The 16,822-nt window shown below is 47.7% G+C and overlaps 1 protein-coding gene across 1 annotated transcript in view; it reads right to left on the bottom strand.

The window, feature by feature from the left end:
- The window catches only part of SPRED2 (sprouty related EVH1 domain containing 2), a 70,933-nt gene extending 54,971 nt beyond the window's left edge, over nt 1-15,962 (bottom strand). Inside the window, exon 1 of the mRNA XM_051613222.1 lies at nt 15,781-15,962. Coding sequence (XP_051469182.1) covers nt 15,781-15,827 — 47 coding nt within the window. The 5' untranslated portion in view covers nt 15,828-15,962. The remainder of the gene's footprint in view (nt 1-15,780) is intronic.
- Nucleotides 15,963-16,822: the final 860 nt, after the last annotated feature.

Below are 16,822 nucleotides of genomic sequence, written 5' to 3'. Positions count from 1 at the left end.
GGCTGCCGGCCACACTCAGGCAGGAGACTGCATCTTCAAGCTACCCCATGGACATCACACACAGAAACAGAAAGAAACACAGAAAAAGAAATACCTTCTTCTATAAAGAGGTTTCTTGCAAGCTTACATATCCGCATGCCAGGTTGTTGTGTGTTTTTGTACAAAAAACCCACAATGACCAGTATCAGAGAGACTTTTTCCATACCTGTCTACACATATTTGATGGGAGGGAAGACAGTAACAGACTTCTGACCTTTAGAAGAGTCTTGAGAAAATTAAGGCTATCCGTCAGAGAGGAGTTACCACATACAGAAGTAAATATCTTCCTTAAGCACAGAAGAAGTTAGTGTATTTAGTATCTTAATTAAATCATGAATGACAAAGCCACATTCCTGTTAAAAAAGTTCCTGCATTTGAGATGTTTCAAAATAAAATTAATATACAGACTAGAATTTAGCCTTTTAGATATTTCCTTCCCTGTATTTAAGGTCCACAGCTTTCAGAAGGAAAATATAAAATTCAAAGAACATGTACAAGCTGTGAACATGCACAACTTCTTTCATTCAATCAAGCAAAGAAACCCTTGCACAGCAGAGTTCACATTCCCTGAAACACAGGATCTTCCAACGAGACACATTCTCCCCTCTCTCCAGTCTTAAGTTTTCTCTGGATTTAAAAAATGTACTTCTGCTGTCAAAGGTGTTTCCAAATTCCCTTTATGAATTATACAGAAAAAGATGCCTGAGTCAGGTGCTCACTCAGGCACATTTCTATTGCAGCATTCAAGGCAAACCCTGCTTGGTTTTCTGCCATCTCAACCAACCTAAGGAGCTGCAGGGGCAGCTCAAGCAATCTACAGGTAGGACCTTTCTGGACCTTATATTATGCCTCCTGTATAAAGAGGATTTTAAACTTAGGGAGGTTTTGTCCATCCGAAATTTGAAGCTAAACATCAATTCAGCAAAACACTCCAATGGATTACTGCCTTTTATTAATGAAAACATTAACATTTTCAGGTGTCTTGAAATGCATAACGTAACAGGAAAATGTACCTATGGATTGAAGAGAATCTTTCTGCATCTTCCACACTTTTTGCAAGAGACCCTGGGCACAGGTTTAGGCACTGGATAGTTTCCTCCTAACACTACACCACTTCTGAAACACATGACATGGTTCCCTTTATCGTTTGCTTTGCACCGTGGACTTCCACGCCAACCACAGCCATCCGTCATGCTTCAGTCGCCTCTCCCTGGCTATTTACTTAAGGCTGGGTACAGCCAGGAATTCCTTCATGTAACAAAATGTACAAACGTGCTTTTGTACAGTGCATTTCGACACTGGAGAGGCCTCTCAAGGAGTTTCCCTTTTCTGTGCCGAAGAGCTTTTTTTACTGAGAAGTTCAGGGAGCAGCAGAAGTTTCTTGCTGAAAAAAGGCACATGCAGAAGTAGAGGAAAGGGTCTGAGCATTTATTTATTCCATCCACCTAAGGAAACGACAGCTCAGGAGAGGTTGGCTATCAGCTCTTGGGAGTCTCCTCCCATTAAAGAACTTGCAAACCCCAAAGCATCCCCATTTCTTGGGCTATTTTCCAAACAGGGACTTGGTGGGACCTTGTGCTTCCCACTGCTTCATGGAAGAAAGAAGAATTGGTTTTTCCTCTGTAAACATCACAGCAACTCAAGGCTGCTAAGCAAATGTATACAGCTGCTGTCATGGTAGCTCTGGAGTCACCTGAAGCTGCACTGGCAACATGCATCTGGGTGACATCAAACAAGCAACACAACGAAGATGAACCTACAGCACACAGGCCTGAAATCAGCAGTTGGGGTTGAAGCCAAAAGGCCATCCCCTGCTACCCTGCCACACTGCTGGACATCCACACTCTGCCAGAATTCAGAAAGTAAGACACGGTTCTAGGTTTAATGGGTAATAAAAAGCCAGGTGCTCTGTACCTAAAGAGAAACACACCTCTGAATGATAAGCCAAGGAAGACACTGTCTCCAGAAACAAAGATTATTCACTTCTACTTGTCAAAGAAAAATACAGTTATGACCATCTTATGTCCCTTGTAGTGAGGGGTGATCCAACTGGCCTAGGTCCACATCATGGCAGTTTATAAAACCACAAACTGGAATAAATCAGTACAAAAAACATTAGTACTTTTGCTGCCGACCCATCACCACCTAAGTCAAGAAACTTCTCTGCCATCCATCCCACCCTTCCTTTCTTTCCCCACTGTTACCATTGCATACACGGATGTTAACTTCCATATACACTGCAAAAAAATATCCAGTACTAATCATAATCAAAAGCAATGCTGGTAGCTATTTACCAAGTATTTTCTCATGCATCGTAATAGCTGGACTGTCGCTTTCATAAAAAGATGAGTGAGGATGTGAAGGATCTCTCTTTGATGCTCACTTCATAGCTGAAGGCCAGCTAACATTAACCATCTGAAGAGACAACCTCTTCCAGGCACAGGCATGTTCCCTGCTACCATCAGCAGCACTGCTCCCTTAAAGTCCACAGAATGAGTACTTTATAGCATTAATTGCAACAAACAGCGTGTGTTACATACTGTCTCCAACTGTTCCCCGGAGGGCTGGTCAGACAGCAGATCCAGAAGCCCCTTGCAAAGCAGCTGAGTTTTTCCACCCTTGCTCACAGAATCAGAGAATGTTAGGGGTTGGAAAGGACCTCTGGAGATCACAGAGTCCAACCCCCATACCAGAAGGGGACCACCTAGGGCAGGTCACACAGAACGCATCCAGATGGGTCTTGAAAGTCTCCAGAGAAGGAGACATCAAGACCTCTCTGCTCAGCCTGTTTCGGTGCTTTGCAACCCTTACAGTAAAGAAGCTTTTCCTTATGGTGAGGTGGAACTTCGTGTGTTACAGTTTGCATCCATTGCTCCTCATCTTAACATAGGGCACGACTGAGATTGGCCCCTTCTTCTTGACATCCACCCTTCAGATATTTGTATACATTAACAAGATACCCTCTCAGTCTTCCCTTCCCCAGACTAAATAGCACCAGGTTCGTAAGGGGTTGCTTTCCTGCTGGACAGCCATGGCAACTGGCTCCTTTAAATGCCAGCACCATGAGGTAGAGGCAGGGCTCAGCATCACAGGGCTCACCTACAGTGGATGAACACCTGGAAAGGGTTCAACTGGGAATGCTCATTTTTAGTCCCACCTCTACTAGTCATACCCCAAGCACAGAAATCAAGAGTATATTTCAATACATTATTTTTAATAACTTTTTTCTTTCTTAGAACACATATAGGGAAGTACTACTTGCAGCCAAGTATTTTCAGAAGCATACCAGGCTCTCGTAGAACCACAACCTGATAAATGGTCTTGTGAAAAATTATTCCTCGTATTCCTACTGCAGAGAGGAAGCAGTAGAGGGAAATAGTCTAGCAATATTTAACTCCTTTTTCTTGATACAAAGTCTGCACAAAAGGTATGCATTTTACTGAAATATCAAAATTTAAATGCTGGAACAAAGGACACATTTTCCCCTGAATCATCTCACCCCAAATCAACACACAAACTTCAGATAAATTTGTAATCCAAAAAGACCTGATTTACAACAGCATCTAGTGATGTTACTGCTTTAATCCCCATAGAACTTGGAGTTCATTTTGTCCAACAGAGGCAAAACCAAAGCAGCCAAGTGTTCTCCTCCTAACTGCCTTCGGTTTTGTTTCGTTAAGTCAGCACTGAGAAAGCAAATTAAGCTTCTGGCTCTCAAGTCCTATAATCGCATGAATTACATGGCACCAACTCCAGAAGTTTATATATTTTCTTTTAAAACATGAATGGAAAAGTGTACACAAACACCCTTCTTTCCCCATCCCTTCCTTCCCATAAGGAGGAGTGTTTGTTTTTTTATTTGACCTTATGAAAGGTTGGGGAAGCTATTCTACTAATACTCTGATAAAGGTAGCCCACACTTCCTCAGATATAGTAAAGGGAAAGAGGCGGGGGGGGAAACCCACCCGAACACCCTCATCAGCAACAAAGCTGCTAGAAATATTTTTAATTACTTATTTTACAGAATGGCAAATTATATCAATAAATTAACCTTGATTACAATTCACCTAGAGCTTTCCCCGAGCAAGAAAATAGAGGTACAGGGATGCACAGGCACTAAGCACGGCAGAATTTTGGCACTCCATAACCAAAGCCTCATGTCCAAGATAAAAATGCCTCAGGGCTTTTTGCATTTCAATTTATAGATCTTTCTGATCACTATTTCTAAAATAATCCATACAGCTGCACATTTTAGGTAATAGTCTTTTTGTTGCTTATGAGGGTTTGGGGTGGAAGGGGAGAGCTTTTTCTGCATGCCCTGGAAACTTATTTCAGGGATCTTGTTTAAAGGCATGCATGCAGAACCAAACCAAATGAGCAGTTGGTGGCATATCTCATTAAGCTGTAATTTTTTTCATTCACAGGCTGTGATTTCAAAGGGCTCCTTAACCACTTGCTGGGGGAGAATCTGCACAGCTGAGGTCAAACAGGCACTCCAACCACTAGCTCCACACCCAAAAACTGGGAGACCCCAACTAGATCTTGGCCTCTGGGTACATGAGCATTTCTGGGACCTAACAGTAAAACTGGTAAAGAAGCAAGACTATTTTTAAGGTGCAAACACATGGCAGAAGTAAGGTAAAAACAACACTGTACCCCAAGCAAACATATTTTAACACTGTCCAGCCCTGCATCACGCAAGACAGCCATGGTAACTGCAGGACCAACAAACTCTTGGGAGTTCAATCCAAGGCATCAGCATAAGCTTGCTCCTGCCTCTCCTTTATCTGCTGTCTGTTAATCATTTCTACACATATCAGACACATATAAGCACAACTTTCGGGGGGGGAGGACCACCGCCCTCACACACACATCAAGTCAACTGGATAAAATCACCCACCCACCTTCTGCCTCTGCCCATCCCCACCAAGCCATGCAGCTCTGTGCTTCAAAGGATCTTAACCAAAAATGGTCACTTATCCAGACAAACTGACCTGGGAACCTTTAAGATTTCTGGGCAAGGGAGACACAGCTTTCTTAATAACTGATGAAAACACAGATAGACGGGATGAACAGCTCAAAAAAGAAAAAGGCTGATATTTATCATATAACTTGTTTTAGGAGCTACTGTAAAAAGGCACATCACTGACCTTGTAAGATCTTCCAAAGAGTTTCCGTACACATAGGCATAGGGGGAAATGGTTTATTTGGGCTTTAAGGTTCTTCCTGTGTGATGCAGTGTTTACAAAGGGTATTTCTAGAACTTCCTGACTGCATTTGTGAGACTGTGCTCTCTGTATGCCTCCAGCTCCTCTCCAAAGCAGCCTGACTGTCCACAGAATTTACATCCAGTGCCTGAGGAATACAGAGGCTGTAGATGCTCCACAAGAAGTCCTGCTGTTCAGCAGGACCAAGCTCCAAGTCACTAAGGTGGACAAGATATAGGAGAAGGAGTTGTTCTTGATGATTTTTCTTCCTAGACAAAGCTGCACACTATCCTTGTCTATATAAAGTATAACGCTGTTTGGGTATTTAACTGCATTTTAAAAATGCATTTAGTCTCCTTTCTATCCCTCTCCTATCACTCTCTCTTTAATGTTTTATGTAATGTTTTTAACCAAGCTAGCTAACTCTCTACATTTCACTTCCTTTGGATAAAAAGCAGAAGCTCATCTCCAGTGTTGCTTAATAGCTTTCCAGCCATTCAACATCTGGGTTCTGATGCAGTATTATAATACCAAAATGCTAAATACTTGCAGAGAAAAAAAAAAGCAACAAACACAAAAAAACAAAACACAAACACATAAGAGGATTTTTTTTTTCTTTTAAGCAGCTCTAGTAGTTTAATTGTACCGCAGTCTTTTATTCTTGTTTTTAAATGCAGAAAACAATCTCTGCACAAAGTTCTTCCCCTAGATCAACTACACATCAGCTGCCTTTTTAAAAACACAGGGTCAATTCAAGCAATGCAAGTATTGGAATTACAGTTTCTCAAAACTCTATAGCATTTCCTAACCTTCCTATCTTCACAGCCACCAAACTACATACGTCCAGTAAGAGCATATAAAGTAATGATGGGCTGCAAGCAGCTTAATACCTCCCATGCCAAGTTTCAGTCAGGGATGAATTACACTGGCAGTACTATAAATCTGCAGCAATAAGGTTTTTGCTGCAATTCATCAGTATTTAAAAAAAAAAATAAAAAATCACATGCTTAGTCCACTGAAGTATCAATGGCTTTTCTGCAATTTATACACACAGATTTCATATACATGCAGTGTAAAAAGCTCTGAAACACAAGGATTTTCACTGCAGTTTAACAGTGATGACTGTACCCCTGGCTCTCCATCCCCACTGAGGCAGCAGGGGTTTTAATAAAAGTCAAAAATTAAACTAAACCAAAACAAACAAATAAACAAAAGCAGTGGTAAAGAATCGGGTACTTTAGCTGTTAGGAAATGTGATCAAATAAGGCAGTTGGATTGCTAAAACCATGGAGAAGATGGTACAAGGCTGGTCAAGCCCCTACTTCCAGCAATGTGCTCTCTCCCATGCAGGTCTTCATCTGCCAAGCATAGGGTGAATTTCTCAGCCTGCTGGCACCGTGAGGACCCACTGCATTGGGCAAGTCAAAATTAGGCATTCATCTCCCCATTGTACTGCTGGACTTCTGTCTTTGCACCCCCATCCATGCAGTACAGACAAACAACAGAGGGATGCAAAGGTCCAAACATTACAGGAATTGTGCTATTAAAAAAAAGCCCAGTTCAGCAGCTGAAAAAACTCTTGAGCGTGCTTTGAATTAGCCTGGCTGATACTTTCAGATCTCTATGTAATTTTTAAGAACCAGACTGTTTGTAAATAACCTGCAACCCCAGACGCAGAAGCCCTGCAGCAGCAGCTGACTCTACTTGCCAGCTCTGCTGATGCCTTCCGGCAGCTCTTCACAGCACCCCTTTGATTTCTGTAAAACAACAAAAAAAATAGCTCTCCAGTATTTACACTTGGATACTACTTCTCAGCCCTCAGAGATCTTCTAAGAAGACCCCACGAACATCCATCCCAGTGTTCCCTCCTGGCACCACAGCCCAGAGGCAGGGTGATGGGACTACAGGAGAGCAGGGGTGCCCATGACAAGATGCCTGGGCTGCTGCTTGCTACTGGGGCATGAACGCAGCTATTCACACCTCCTCTTTGCCTCATTTTGTCCCAGCTCAAGGCAAAGCACACGCTTCTCTATATGCTGCAACTTGAAGCATTAGTAACCTTATATCAGCTTGGGGGCATACCTTTCTACCCATAAAACCACGTAAACAGCCAGCTTGCCTTCCAAGCGCTTAAAAACCCAGGCAGGAGTGTTTGGACATGTCAGCGGAAGAAATGGAGCAAGGGGAGGTGAGCTGAGCTCTCAGCTTTCAGCGAGTGCAAGCGCAGGACAGAGGGGAGGGTGAGCACAACAGGGATCTTTCTGGGGAGCACCCCCCTCACCGCAGGGACCTGCTCAAGGTGAGATTGCTGAGGGGTCATTTTTGCCTGCAGAATAAGTGTTGCTCATTTTTAAAGGGAGAAAGTCCCCACACAGAAACACAAGGCTATGGCAGAGCCTTCTTTCACCTCATGTTCCTTCCACACCCCAAATGCTTTCCACCAACAGTATGTTAATAAATAAATAAACAAAAGGCATAAATGGTCTAGAGGCTCAAAAGGAAAGAAAGCAAAAAACTATTACAAAGATGTGCTTTAGCTCAAATGCTAATTGCTACTAGTGGCATAAACTAATCCTAAACATAGACTTAATTCCTGTAAAACCACATAATTTAAGAAATGCTGTCCTTCTGCAGGCTAGGGTAGGATGAGGAAGGAGCTGGCAGGCAAGACCATGGTGCTGCAACAGGCTGTGGTGTTTAGGGAAGAGGCTTTGTGATTTCTCACAGTGTTTTGAAACTGATTGCTGTTTGAGCACCTTCAGTGCATTTTGGCTATGGCAAAGGAACTTAACCTTGCTCCTAACTCCTCAAAAATCAGGCAGGCAGTACTTAGTGTTTTAATGTACAGTGCAGGGAGGGAAGCTGCCTAATCTTCAGACCCACTTTTAACTAGCAAAAAAAGAATGGGGCTATCCACACAGGACCTATGGATAATGCAATTTAAAACAAACAAACAAAAAAAGTGTTTCCAGGCCTCCTCGGGACTTGAGTGCATGTGCAGAACATGTTCCTGTCCTTGCACAGCAGCACAGGTCCTTACAAGCAGAGAGACATGTTTCACATACGCTAGATCAAAAGACACTACCAGGTTTTACAACACATCTCCCAGCACCATCAATGCGAGTCTCACAAACAGCCAAGGTGTAACAGCAAACAACTCAGCTTTCCTAATAAAAAAAAAGTGGGGGAGAGGGGGAGGAAGTGGTTGCTCTCAACAAGAGACACATTTTTGTTCCTAGAGAGCGAGATGTATACAGGTAACAAGTTACAGTGATACTTTTGAAAAGCCATTTAATACACGTGCAAACGAAAATGTAATTGCTTAGGTAGTTCACTGAAGGCAGTATTTCTGGCTTTCATCTTGCCTCGTTTCTGTAGCACCTCAGACAAAAAGCACTAGCTAGCAAGAAATTAGTTCCACCATCACAGTAGTCTTCAGGCCACAAAATGCTTTTCTCCTTGCTAGGCACCACTGTCAAAGTCCAAGTACTTTGTGGAGGCAGGCAACTCCATAATCTCACTTTTGACACTACCACAGATGGGGAAATTCAGCAATTCTGTTAGAAATCCCTGTAACTCCTGATCCCCACACCTCCCAGTAAGAAGTTTCCTTCCTAGCTGGAATAGTCATTAGCTATCAGGGCTCAGCTGAGAGACTCAAGATCATGCCTCGGATTACAGCAGATGTAGGAGTTGAGAACAAAGGGGAGGAAAAACAAAACAGAACACCAAAACATAGTCCTTGAAGTGCGAGTTGCAAGTAAAGAAAGGCAAAGAAGAAAGTTATTCAAAGAACCTAGGAACAAGTAGACTGAAGACAAAAATAATAATTTGTTTTAAATCTCACTTAGACCTACTGCAACAGGTAGAACCTGCCAGCTGTTGGCAGAAAGGTCTCTGACAGCCTTGACAGTATATTTTGTAATGCTGTTTTTGGTAAAACACAGCTTACTTTTAAGGTGAAGCATCTACTTCTACTGCATGAAGCACTCAGTGTTTTGCTCCAATGGCTACATCAGGTGCACAGTGCAGGAGACCACCTTCCCCCAATGGTAGGGAGAAAATTATTGCCAGACATGTTTGGTTCGCATTAGGAGCCGTGGCGATGGCAGAAGTCCTGCTTCCAGACAAGACTGCCAAATGAAAGAATAGAAATAAAAAAGGTAAGAGACAGAAAAAACAACCAATGAACTCCCAAGAGTGCAGGGGAAAGGAAGCGAAAGAGCACAAAACAAGAAGCGAAAGGGAGAAAGCGGGCAGGAAAGCACTGAAACTCAGCAGAAGGAGAGAACAGCCCCGTGTTGGTTCTGCACAGAGAGCTGCTCCAGCCTCAGATGGAGGCAAAGATATGCTTCTTGAGCCTGGGTGCCAGCCAAGCAAGCCCGCTGCCCTGGGTGCAATGGGTACAAGGCAGGGGAGGGAAGAAACACTGGTGACTTTGCCACAGGAGAGACAGCAATGAGATTAAGACATCCTCTTGGACTTAAAGGAGATGATCTTCCTCTGTCCAGCCAACATTTGGTTGACACTGAGCGGCACTAGGGAAAGAGGTAAGGAGCTTCGCTGTGCTATCTCCTGGTACTAACACCAATGGTCACTTCGATACGATAAAAGCCCCAAAACTGACTTGTGCCAGCAGGCAGAAGTGCAGCATCTGGGCACTGCTTTGCTATTCTTGATGACTTAGCAGGGCTCGTCCCCATGCCTTAGCTTTGTTTCTGCAGCCTGACACCCTCGACTCACCAAGTGGAGGGGACCAGCACGCAGACAGCCTCACCACACAAGGAAACAAAGTGTGAGAATCTACACAGGCAAAACCAACCTTTGCTCTGAAAAGCTAATGCAAAACCAAAGGTGAGAGTTAGGTGCAAAGGGAAGGCACCAAGAAGCTGGCTGGTGCAGCTCAGCTGCATTTCTCTGAAGCCACAGAGGGTCAGGTTTTCAGTATTGAGCAAACACTAGAAGAATAAATGATTAAAGGAAATTTGACAAGGAAAGGGGGTGGACGTGGGTAGGGAAAAGGAAAGGAAGGAAAAGAAAACTCAAAATCTTGACAGAAAATCAATAGGTAAGAAAAGAAGCAAGGAAAGAAAAAGCATTAGAAACCATCAGCTGAGTTTACCCATGGCCAAGGTGGGAAAGAAAAGGTCAGCTCAAGCTAGATGCTGGGAGATGCTGTGCACCTCTGCTTGCTGGCAGGCTTGGAGAAGACCTTTCTTACCAGTGCAGGGATTTACATGACAACAGTTTCTCGCTTTCTGTAGTCCACAGAAACAGGGACCGCTGTGGCTTGCATCTGCTGTCAGTCAACTCCACAGTCTATTTGTGCCTTTTTTAGTCAACTGACCTTTTTTATTTTATTTCTTTTTGAACTTCCGCAGTGCTTCAGAAGTGTAAGTCCTCTAAAAATCTAATGCTCCACTATTAGTAAACGGCGTATCTCAAAAATGCAGTTGTACAGCTGTACTTTTAGTTTTACTGATCTCTGTGCCCTCTCCACTCCTGCACATTTCTTGCAAGAAGAATCACCTTCTACTGTTAAAAAATAAGGGGAGGGGAAAAATGGAAAAATAGGAAAACAAAAAATAATTTCTGACTAAATTGTTGAAGACACAAGTTCCTATAGCCAAAGCTGGTTCTAACAGCGCAGAAAGCAAGAGATGCATCTTTGCCAGTGAGCCACAAGATCTCAAATTCTGCAGTAACAGGATGCTGCCATTCAAGGGGCTGGATAAATGTGCAACCCTGCTTGTGTTGGGATGCATCCGACTGCCTGCACCCTTTCAGTACTCAAACTTTGCAAGTATGCCTCTCCCAAGTTGAATACCTTTGTAATATCGTTAAATTGTTATTCTGTAGGAGGGAAGTAAATTAAAGCCCATCCCTCAACCATACCAGAATGCGTGAGAAAGCAAAAGGAAGTACTGCAACCAATAGTTAAGCTAAGTCTTGATCCTCAGCTCCTATTTTCCAGTCTAGTCCCTGTGGTACGGTGGCCAACAGGAAACAATTTTGTGGTTTAAATCCAGCTACCAGCAAACTGACTCCACGTTAAGAGCAAGTCTTGCTGCACAACGTTCTTTTGTTTGCAGCCTCAGGATTTAATTAAACAGGCAGATAAAGCCTACCTTTTAACCCATGCTCGAGGGTGCGCCCCATAGAGATAAAAAACAGGTTGCAAAAACAGGTCAAAGATGCTCCTGTCACTGGTGCTGCATCTGTGCCACGTTTGGATACCATCCACCTCCACCATCCCACCACACCTCTTGCTGAGAGGAGCTCTGCTAAAAACCTCTCTTTCTGGCCAGAAGTCAGGTTGTTTAGGTTTTTCCTCTTCAGTAAAGGATTGGGGTCATCAAAGGGCTGCCTGTGTCTGTAACGCAGACTAACATGCTGAGAAAATAAAGTCCATCTCTCTCCTGCTTGTGGCAACCCTCTTCCCACAGGTCCCCCCTTCCAGCTGTCTGAGGAAACACCCTCTCTGTACATCTTCCACCTACAGCTCCTTTCCAAGGCACTTCCAGGATCTAAGTAGGAAGGGTAGCTCCCCTCTATTCATCCTTCATCCCACAGAGCTATTATTCTCTTGTAAACAGCAACTTCTCCCAGTAACTGAACAAGGCAGCTACTTACATGTCATATTTTAAACAGGCATGTTTTCAGGCCAAGAAGTAAACAGTTATATTTTGGCAATCCTTCATTTCCTGTCCTATTTACGAGCAGTAATGTCATGACACACAATGTGTCCCATGCCTTCCTCCCCAGCTTAAACTTGCAGGAAACAAACTCAGCTGAATGAGCTGCTTATGATACCTAGGGAAAAATGATCAGGATTGGGCACAAGTGTGGTGAAAATGAAGAAAAAAATAAATTATTTTTTTCAGCAGAAAGGGCAAACAGCAACACTGATATACTCAGTACTCAGAGCAGGCATTGCCAGTCCCTGCTCAACAACGGAAGGAAGTGGGATTTGGGGACCAGCGAAAGGACAAATAAGCATAAGTCAAGTTAAATTTTCTTGCCCTGGACTGGGAAAAACTCATCACCCTGAAGCATGATCTCACACCACATTTTGCTGTCCCAGACAATACCACGGCAACCCCTTGCACCATCCAACACATATCCCACTTAACCTAGCTTGTTAAAAACCTCCGGGGGACCAGTCCCACTTGCAAACACTTGGCGCAGGCGCTCGGGGCTCACTGGAATAAATCAAGTGTGTTCATTGAGCAGCCAGGACAGCCTGGGGACGCAGCCGCTGCCTGGCTCGGGCAGGCGTCGCGGCTCCATCCCAAGCAGCGAAAGGCTGCGGACCAACACTTCCTCGTTCTCTGACCTTTTCCATTTAATTACTTCCTGTGACTTTCTTGGAACCGTGCATCGGAACGAGCAAGGCGGCAGCCTCCGGGCGTAACCGAATCACTAAGTATTCGGCTCCATCCTCCTGCTTCCAAGTGGAAAGATGCCAGCAGCCCATCCGGGAGCCGCTGGCTGCCCAGAGGGTCACCGCTCGCAGCAGGCAGCTGCCCCTTTCCCGGGTGTAGGCAAAGCTGCCCAAAACTCTCCCACCACTTACACTCAGCACCACAGCTCCATGCTTCCAAATTATTACTGAGCATCCCTGTTTCCCCACACACACCCTGAAACCTGCAAAGGAGAAGCACAGCATTGAAGGGCGGGAAGGAAGGAAGCAGAAATAAAGGCTGAGAAGCAGAAAGAGGCGCTCGCTTGGCAATGACAAATTGACCTCTAAGTATCGATCTGAAATGGTGCAGTCATGAAGGGACCAATGAGTTTCCAGCATCCTAAGCCCTATTTTTTCTCTCCTCGGTTTTATAAAGTGTTTCAAAACTCAAAATCTTATCGAGCTGTTCTCAACGAATTAAAAAATAATAATAATAATAAAAAAGGTAAAAATGGGGGGGGGGGGGGGGGAATCTTCATAATTTACTTAGAGGGTTAGTTTAAAACGCATCCTGACAGTGGTCCTTTTTTGTAATCTGGCTGTTACCATTTGCTCACAGTGCACTCAGTGAAAAGAGAATAGCTATGCAAATTAAAGCCAGATATCTAGGGCAAATAGCACGCTATACTACCATTGTTCTGACAGCTTGAGAAAACTTATCAGGAGAGCCTGTCCTTATTTCTTTTAACACCATATATATTGGGAAGAAGAAGAAGAAAAAAAAAAAAACACTTCACCCACCACCGAAATGAAAAACAACCCATGAGTCACCAGCTTCAGCGACGCTATCAATCAATGCAAGCCTGGAAGCAAGGAGCTTATGGAGGAAACCATGGCTTACCTAAAACACCTCACTGTGCCCTGCAAGGCAAACGCCTGGACTAAACTGCAGGAAGCCCAACTGCAGCCTCCAAACCAGCTGCTTGGGATGTGCACAGGGTTAAGGACCACTGTGCATCATTCACCCTGAAAGCCAACACATCCAGCTGTCAAGAAAATGCTTAATGCTGGACTGGGTACCAGCTCCCCAAGGCCACCAGCACTTCCCATCTCCTGAGGACTGGAGCACAACACTGCTGGGATGACTGGTGTGATTCCAGGAGCTGTGGCACGACCTGTGAGCTTCCCTCCCCCAGTGCAGGTAGGACACAGATGAAACCCATTAGCCAAGGTCTCCTTCAGCATGGCAGCACGTGGAAGAGAAATTTACTCCAAAACAAACTGCAGCCTACAATTAAGAGGAAAAAAAACCAACAACACAACAACCAACAACCATCAGCGCCAAGCGCTTGCTGTTTTACACCGACACTCACCTCCACGCTGAGCCCTGCAGGGACACGGGCTGGGGAGCCACGTCTTCCTGCTAAATGAAGGTTGGTGAGCACCAGCTATCACCCACTGAACTTGGCTAAGTTGGCCCCTGTGCTCTCAAACCCAAAGACAGCGACCTACCTCGCCTCCCCTTGTCCCATTTGAGAAAGCAAACAAAAAAATAAACAATAAGCCAAGAACCAGCTGGCTTTTACTGGAAACGAGTTGTCCACATTTTTCCAGCCTGCTAGGTCATGGCAATCTGTGAGAAAGAAACTCAAGCTTTTTTTTTTTTCGGTGGGTGTGTGTAAGAACCATACCGACTTCAAAATAACCACACTTTCAGAAGCTACATACGAACATGTATTTATAGTCTCTTCATTAAGAAGTGCCAAAATAACAATTCCTCTTCACACACACAGAGACACACACTGCAGGCAGAAGCCATTTCCTTCACCGCTCACGTTTCTCCCCTAAATCGCCTTAAAATAAGCTTTGACGCTCGGAAGGTCTAAGCGCAGTCCGTGCCCGCCAATTACGATTTTGTTTTCAAGGCTCCAAAAACCCAGCCGAAACAAAAAAAAAAAAAAAAAAAGAAGAAAAAAAAGTTGCACAATTCTGACGCCGCTTTCTAAGCCCTGAGAGAAGTCATTTTAAAGCGCGGTACATCCTATGGCGCTTGGCACCCAACCAGTCCTGCACGCAAGTGAGTCATTTTTCTCGACTGTCAAAAAAAAACCCAGGAAAGGGATCGCCAGGAACAACGTCGGGACAGCGCAGCTTGTAAAATAAATAAATAAATAAATAAATAATAATAATAATAATAATTTAAAAAAAGCCCTTCCTGCAATTTCGCTGTAAAAATCTTTTTTAAGTTTTATTTTGGGGAAGAATAACCAAATGAATATATATATTAAAAAAAAATTAAAAAGACATGAAGGAGCACCGTCAGGCATTTTGGAAGCCTCGGTGCGGCCCCTCCGGATGGGGGGTGGGGGGGGGGGGGGTGGTGTTTATTCGTGAGGAGGTTGCGGGAGCGCTGCCGAGGGGGGGGAGCCCGTGCGGGGGGTGTGCAGCAGGCACCCGCAGCCCCCGGGGCGGGGCTGGGGGGGACAGGGGGTGGCGGTGAATGGGGAGGCCGCCGGTGACCGGGTTTATGAATGCGGCGTCATGTGACGGCGGCGGCGGCCGCCCTCCTATTCACAAAACGGCGGCGGCCGGGGCGGGGATCCGCGACGTTTCCCCCCCCCCCCCCGCGCTTCCCGATTCCCCCCCCGTCCCCAAGCCCGGGGTGCGGGGCGAAGGAAGGGGAACACACCGCCGCGCCGCTCCCCCCTCCCCCCCTCCTCGGCTTCCGCCGCAGGCCGCCCCCGCCGGGCGCCCCGACACCCCCAGCCAGCCAGGGCGGGGAGAGGGGGCGGTGGAGGGCGTCCGGGTGGGTCGTGTTTTTCGCCCCCCCCGGGAACCCCGCCGTCCCCGCGCCTCCCGGGGGTTTTTATGAATGAAAAGGCGGTATGCAAATGAGCGCGGCCCGGGGGGGAGCGCGAAATGGCGGATGCGCGGGCGGGCAGCGCGCACACGTACGCGCGTGTCCGCGTCCCTCCGTCCGCCCGCGGTCTGTCCGTGTGTCTTGGGGGGGGGGAGGGGGGTGGGTGTGTGTGTGTGTGCATGTGAGGGACCTGCACCGGCTCCCGCCGGGGCAACAAAGGGTGGCCCCTGCCCGCCCCCCCCCCCGGCCCCGACATCGGCCCCGCTCACTCGTCAGGGTAGGCTTCCTCGGTCATCTTCTCCCCGTCTAGGCTCATCCCTCGCCGCGGGCGGCCGGGCTGCGCCTCCGCATCTTCCTGCGCTTCACATGGCGGGGGAGGCCGCGTCGCGGCGGGCCGGGGCTGGCGGCCGCGCCGGGCCCGACGGCGCGGGAGCGCGGGCGACGGCGGCGAGGTGGGGAGAAGGGGTGGGAGAGGGGGGGGGGCGGGGGGGGGGGCTAGGGACGCGCTGGTCGCCGGGCGGCGGCGGCCGGGCGCGGAGGAGGAGAGGCGGCGGTCAGCGCGCCGCGGGGGCGCGGCGGGGCGCGGCGGCGGCGGCGGCGGCGCGGGGTCCGGGCCCGGGGGAGCGGCGCAGCGCCCGGGGGCAGGCGGCGGCGCCGGGCCAGCCCCATGGCCGCGCTCACGCCATGGCGGGGCGCCGCGGGTGGCGGCGAAAGCGAGGGGAGGGACGGGGTGTGTGTGGGGGGGGAAGAGCCCCGGCAGGAAGCGGCGGCGCTGCCGAGCGGCCGCGGCCGCCGGGAGCGGGCAGGGCAGCGCCGGACCCGGGCGGGCGGGAGGGAGGGAGGGAGCCGCGGCGGTGGCGGCGAGGAAGGAGGAGACGCGCCTGGCAGTGGCACCTCCCCCGCGGCGGCGCGGCCCGCCCCGGCCCGGCCCCCCGAGCCCCCGCGGCGCAGCGCCCGGGGTGCGGCCGCCGCTGCGCTCGCCTCCGCCCGCTGGCGCCGCCCCCCGCGCCGCAGCCCCCGCGCCCTGCCCGCAGCTCCGCTCCGCTCCGACCGGCGGTTCTGCGTCCGGCTCGGCTCGGTCCTACTGGCTTCTGCTCAGTCCGGCTCGGCTCGGTCTTGGGCGCAGCTCGGCTTGCCCGTCTGGGTTCCTCCTCGCCCCGTTCAGCCTGACCTCGCCAGGCCCGCCTCAGCCCGACCTAGCTCACGTCAGCCCTGCCAGGCCTAGCTCGCCTCAGCCCGGCCTCGCTCACCTCGGCGGGGTTCAGCCCAACCCAACCTGGCCCAGCTCGTTTCGGTTCGGCCCCAGCTGCC

Source organism: Apus apus, chromosome 3, assembly GCF_020740795.1.
Source record: "Apus apus isolate bApuApu2 chromosome 3, bApuApu2.pri.cur, whole genome shotgun sequence".
NCBI lineage: Eukaryota > Metazoa > Chordata > Aves > Apodiformes > Apodidae > Apus > Apus apus.
This window is presented reverse-complemented; position numbering and strand designations above follow the sequence as displayed.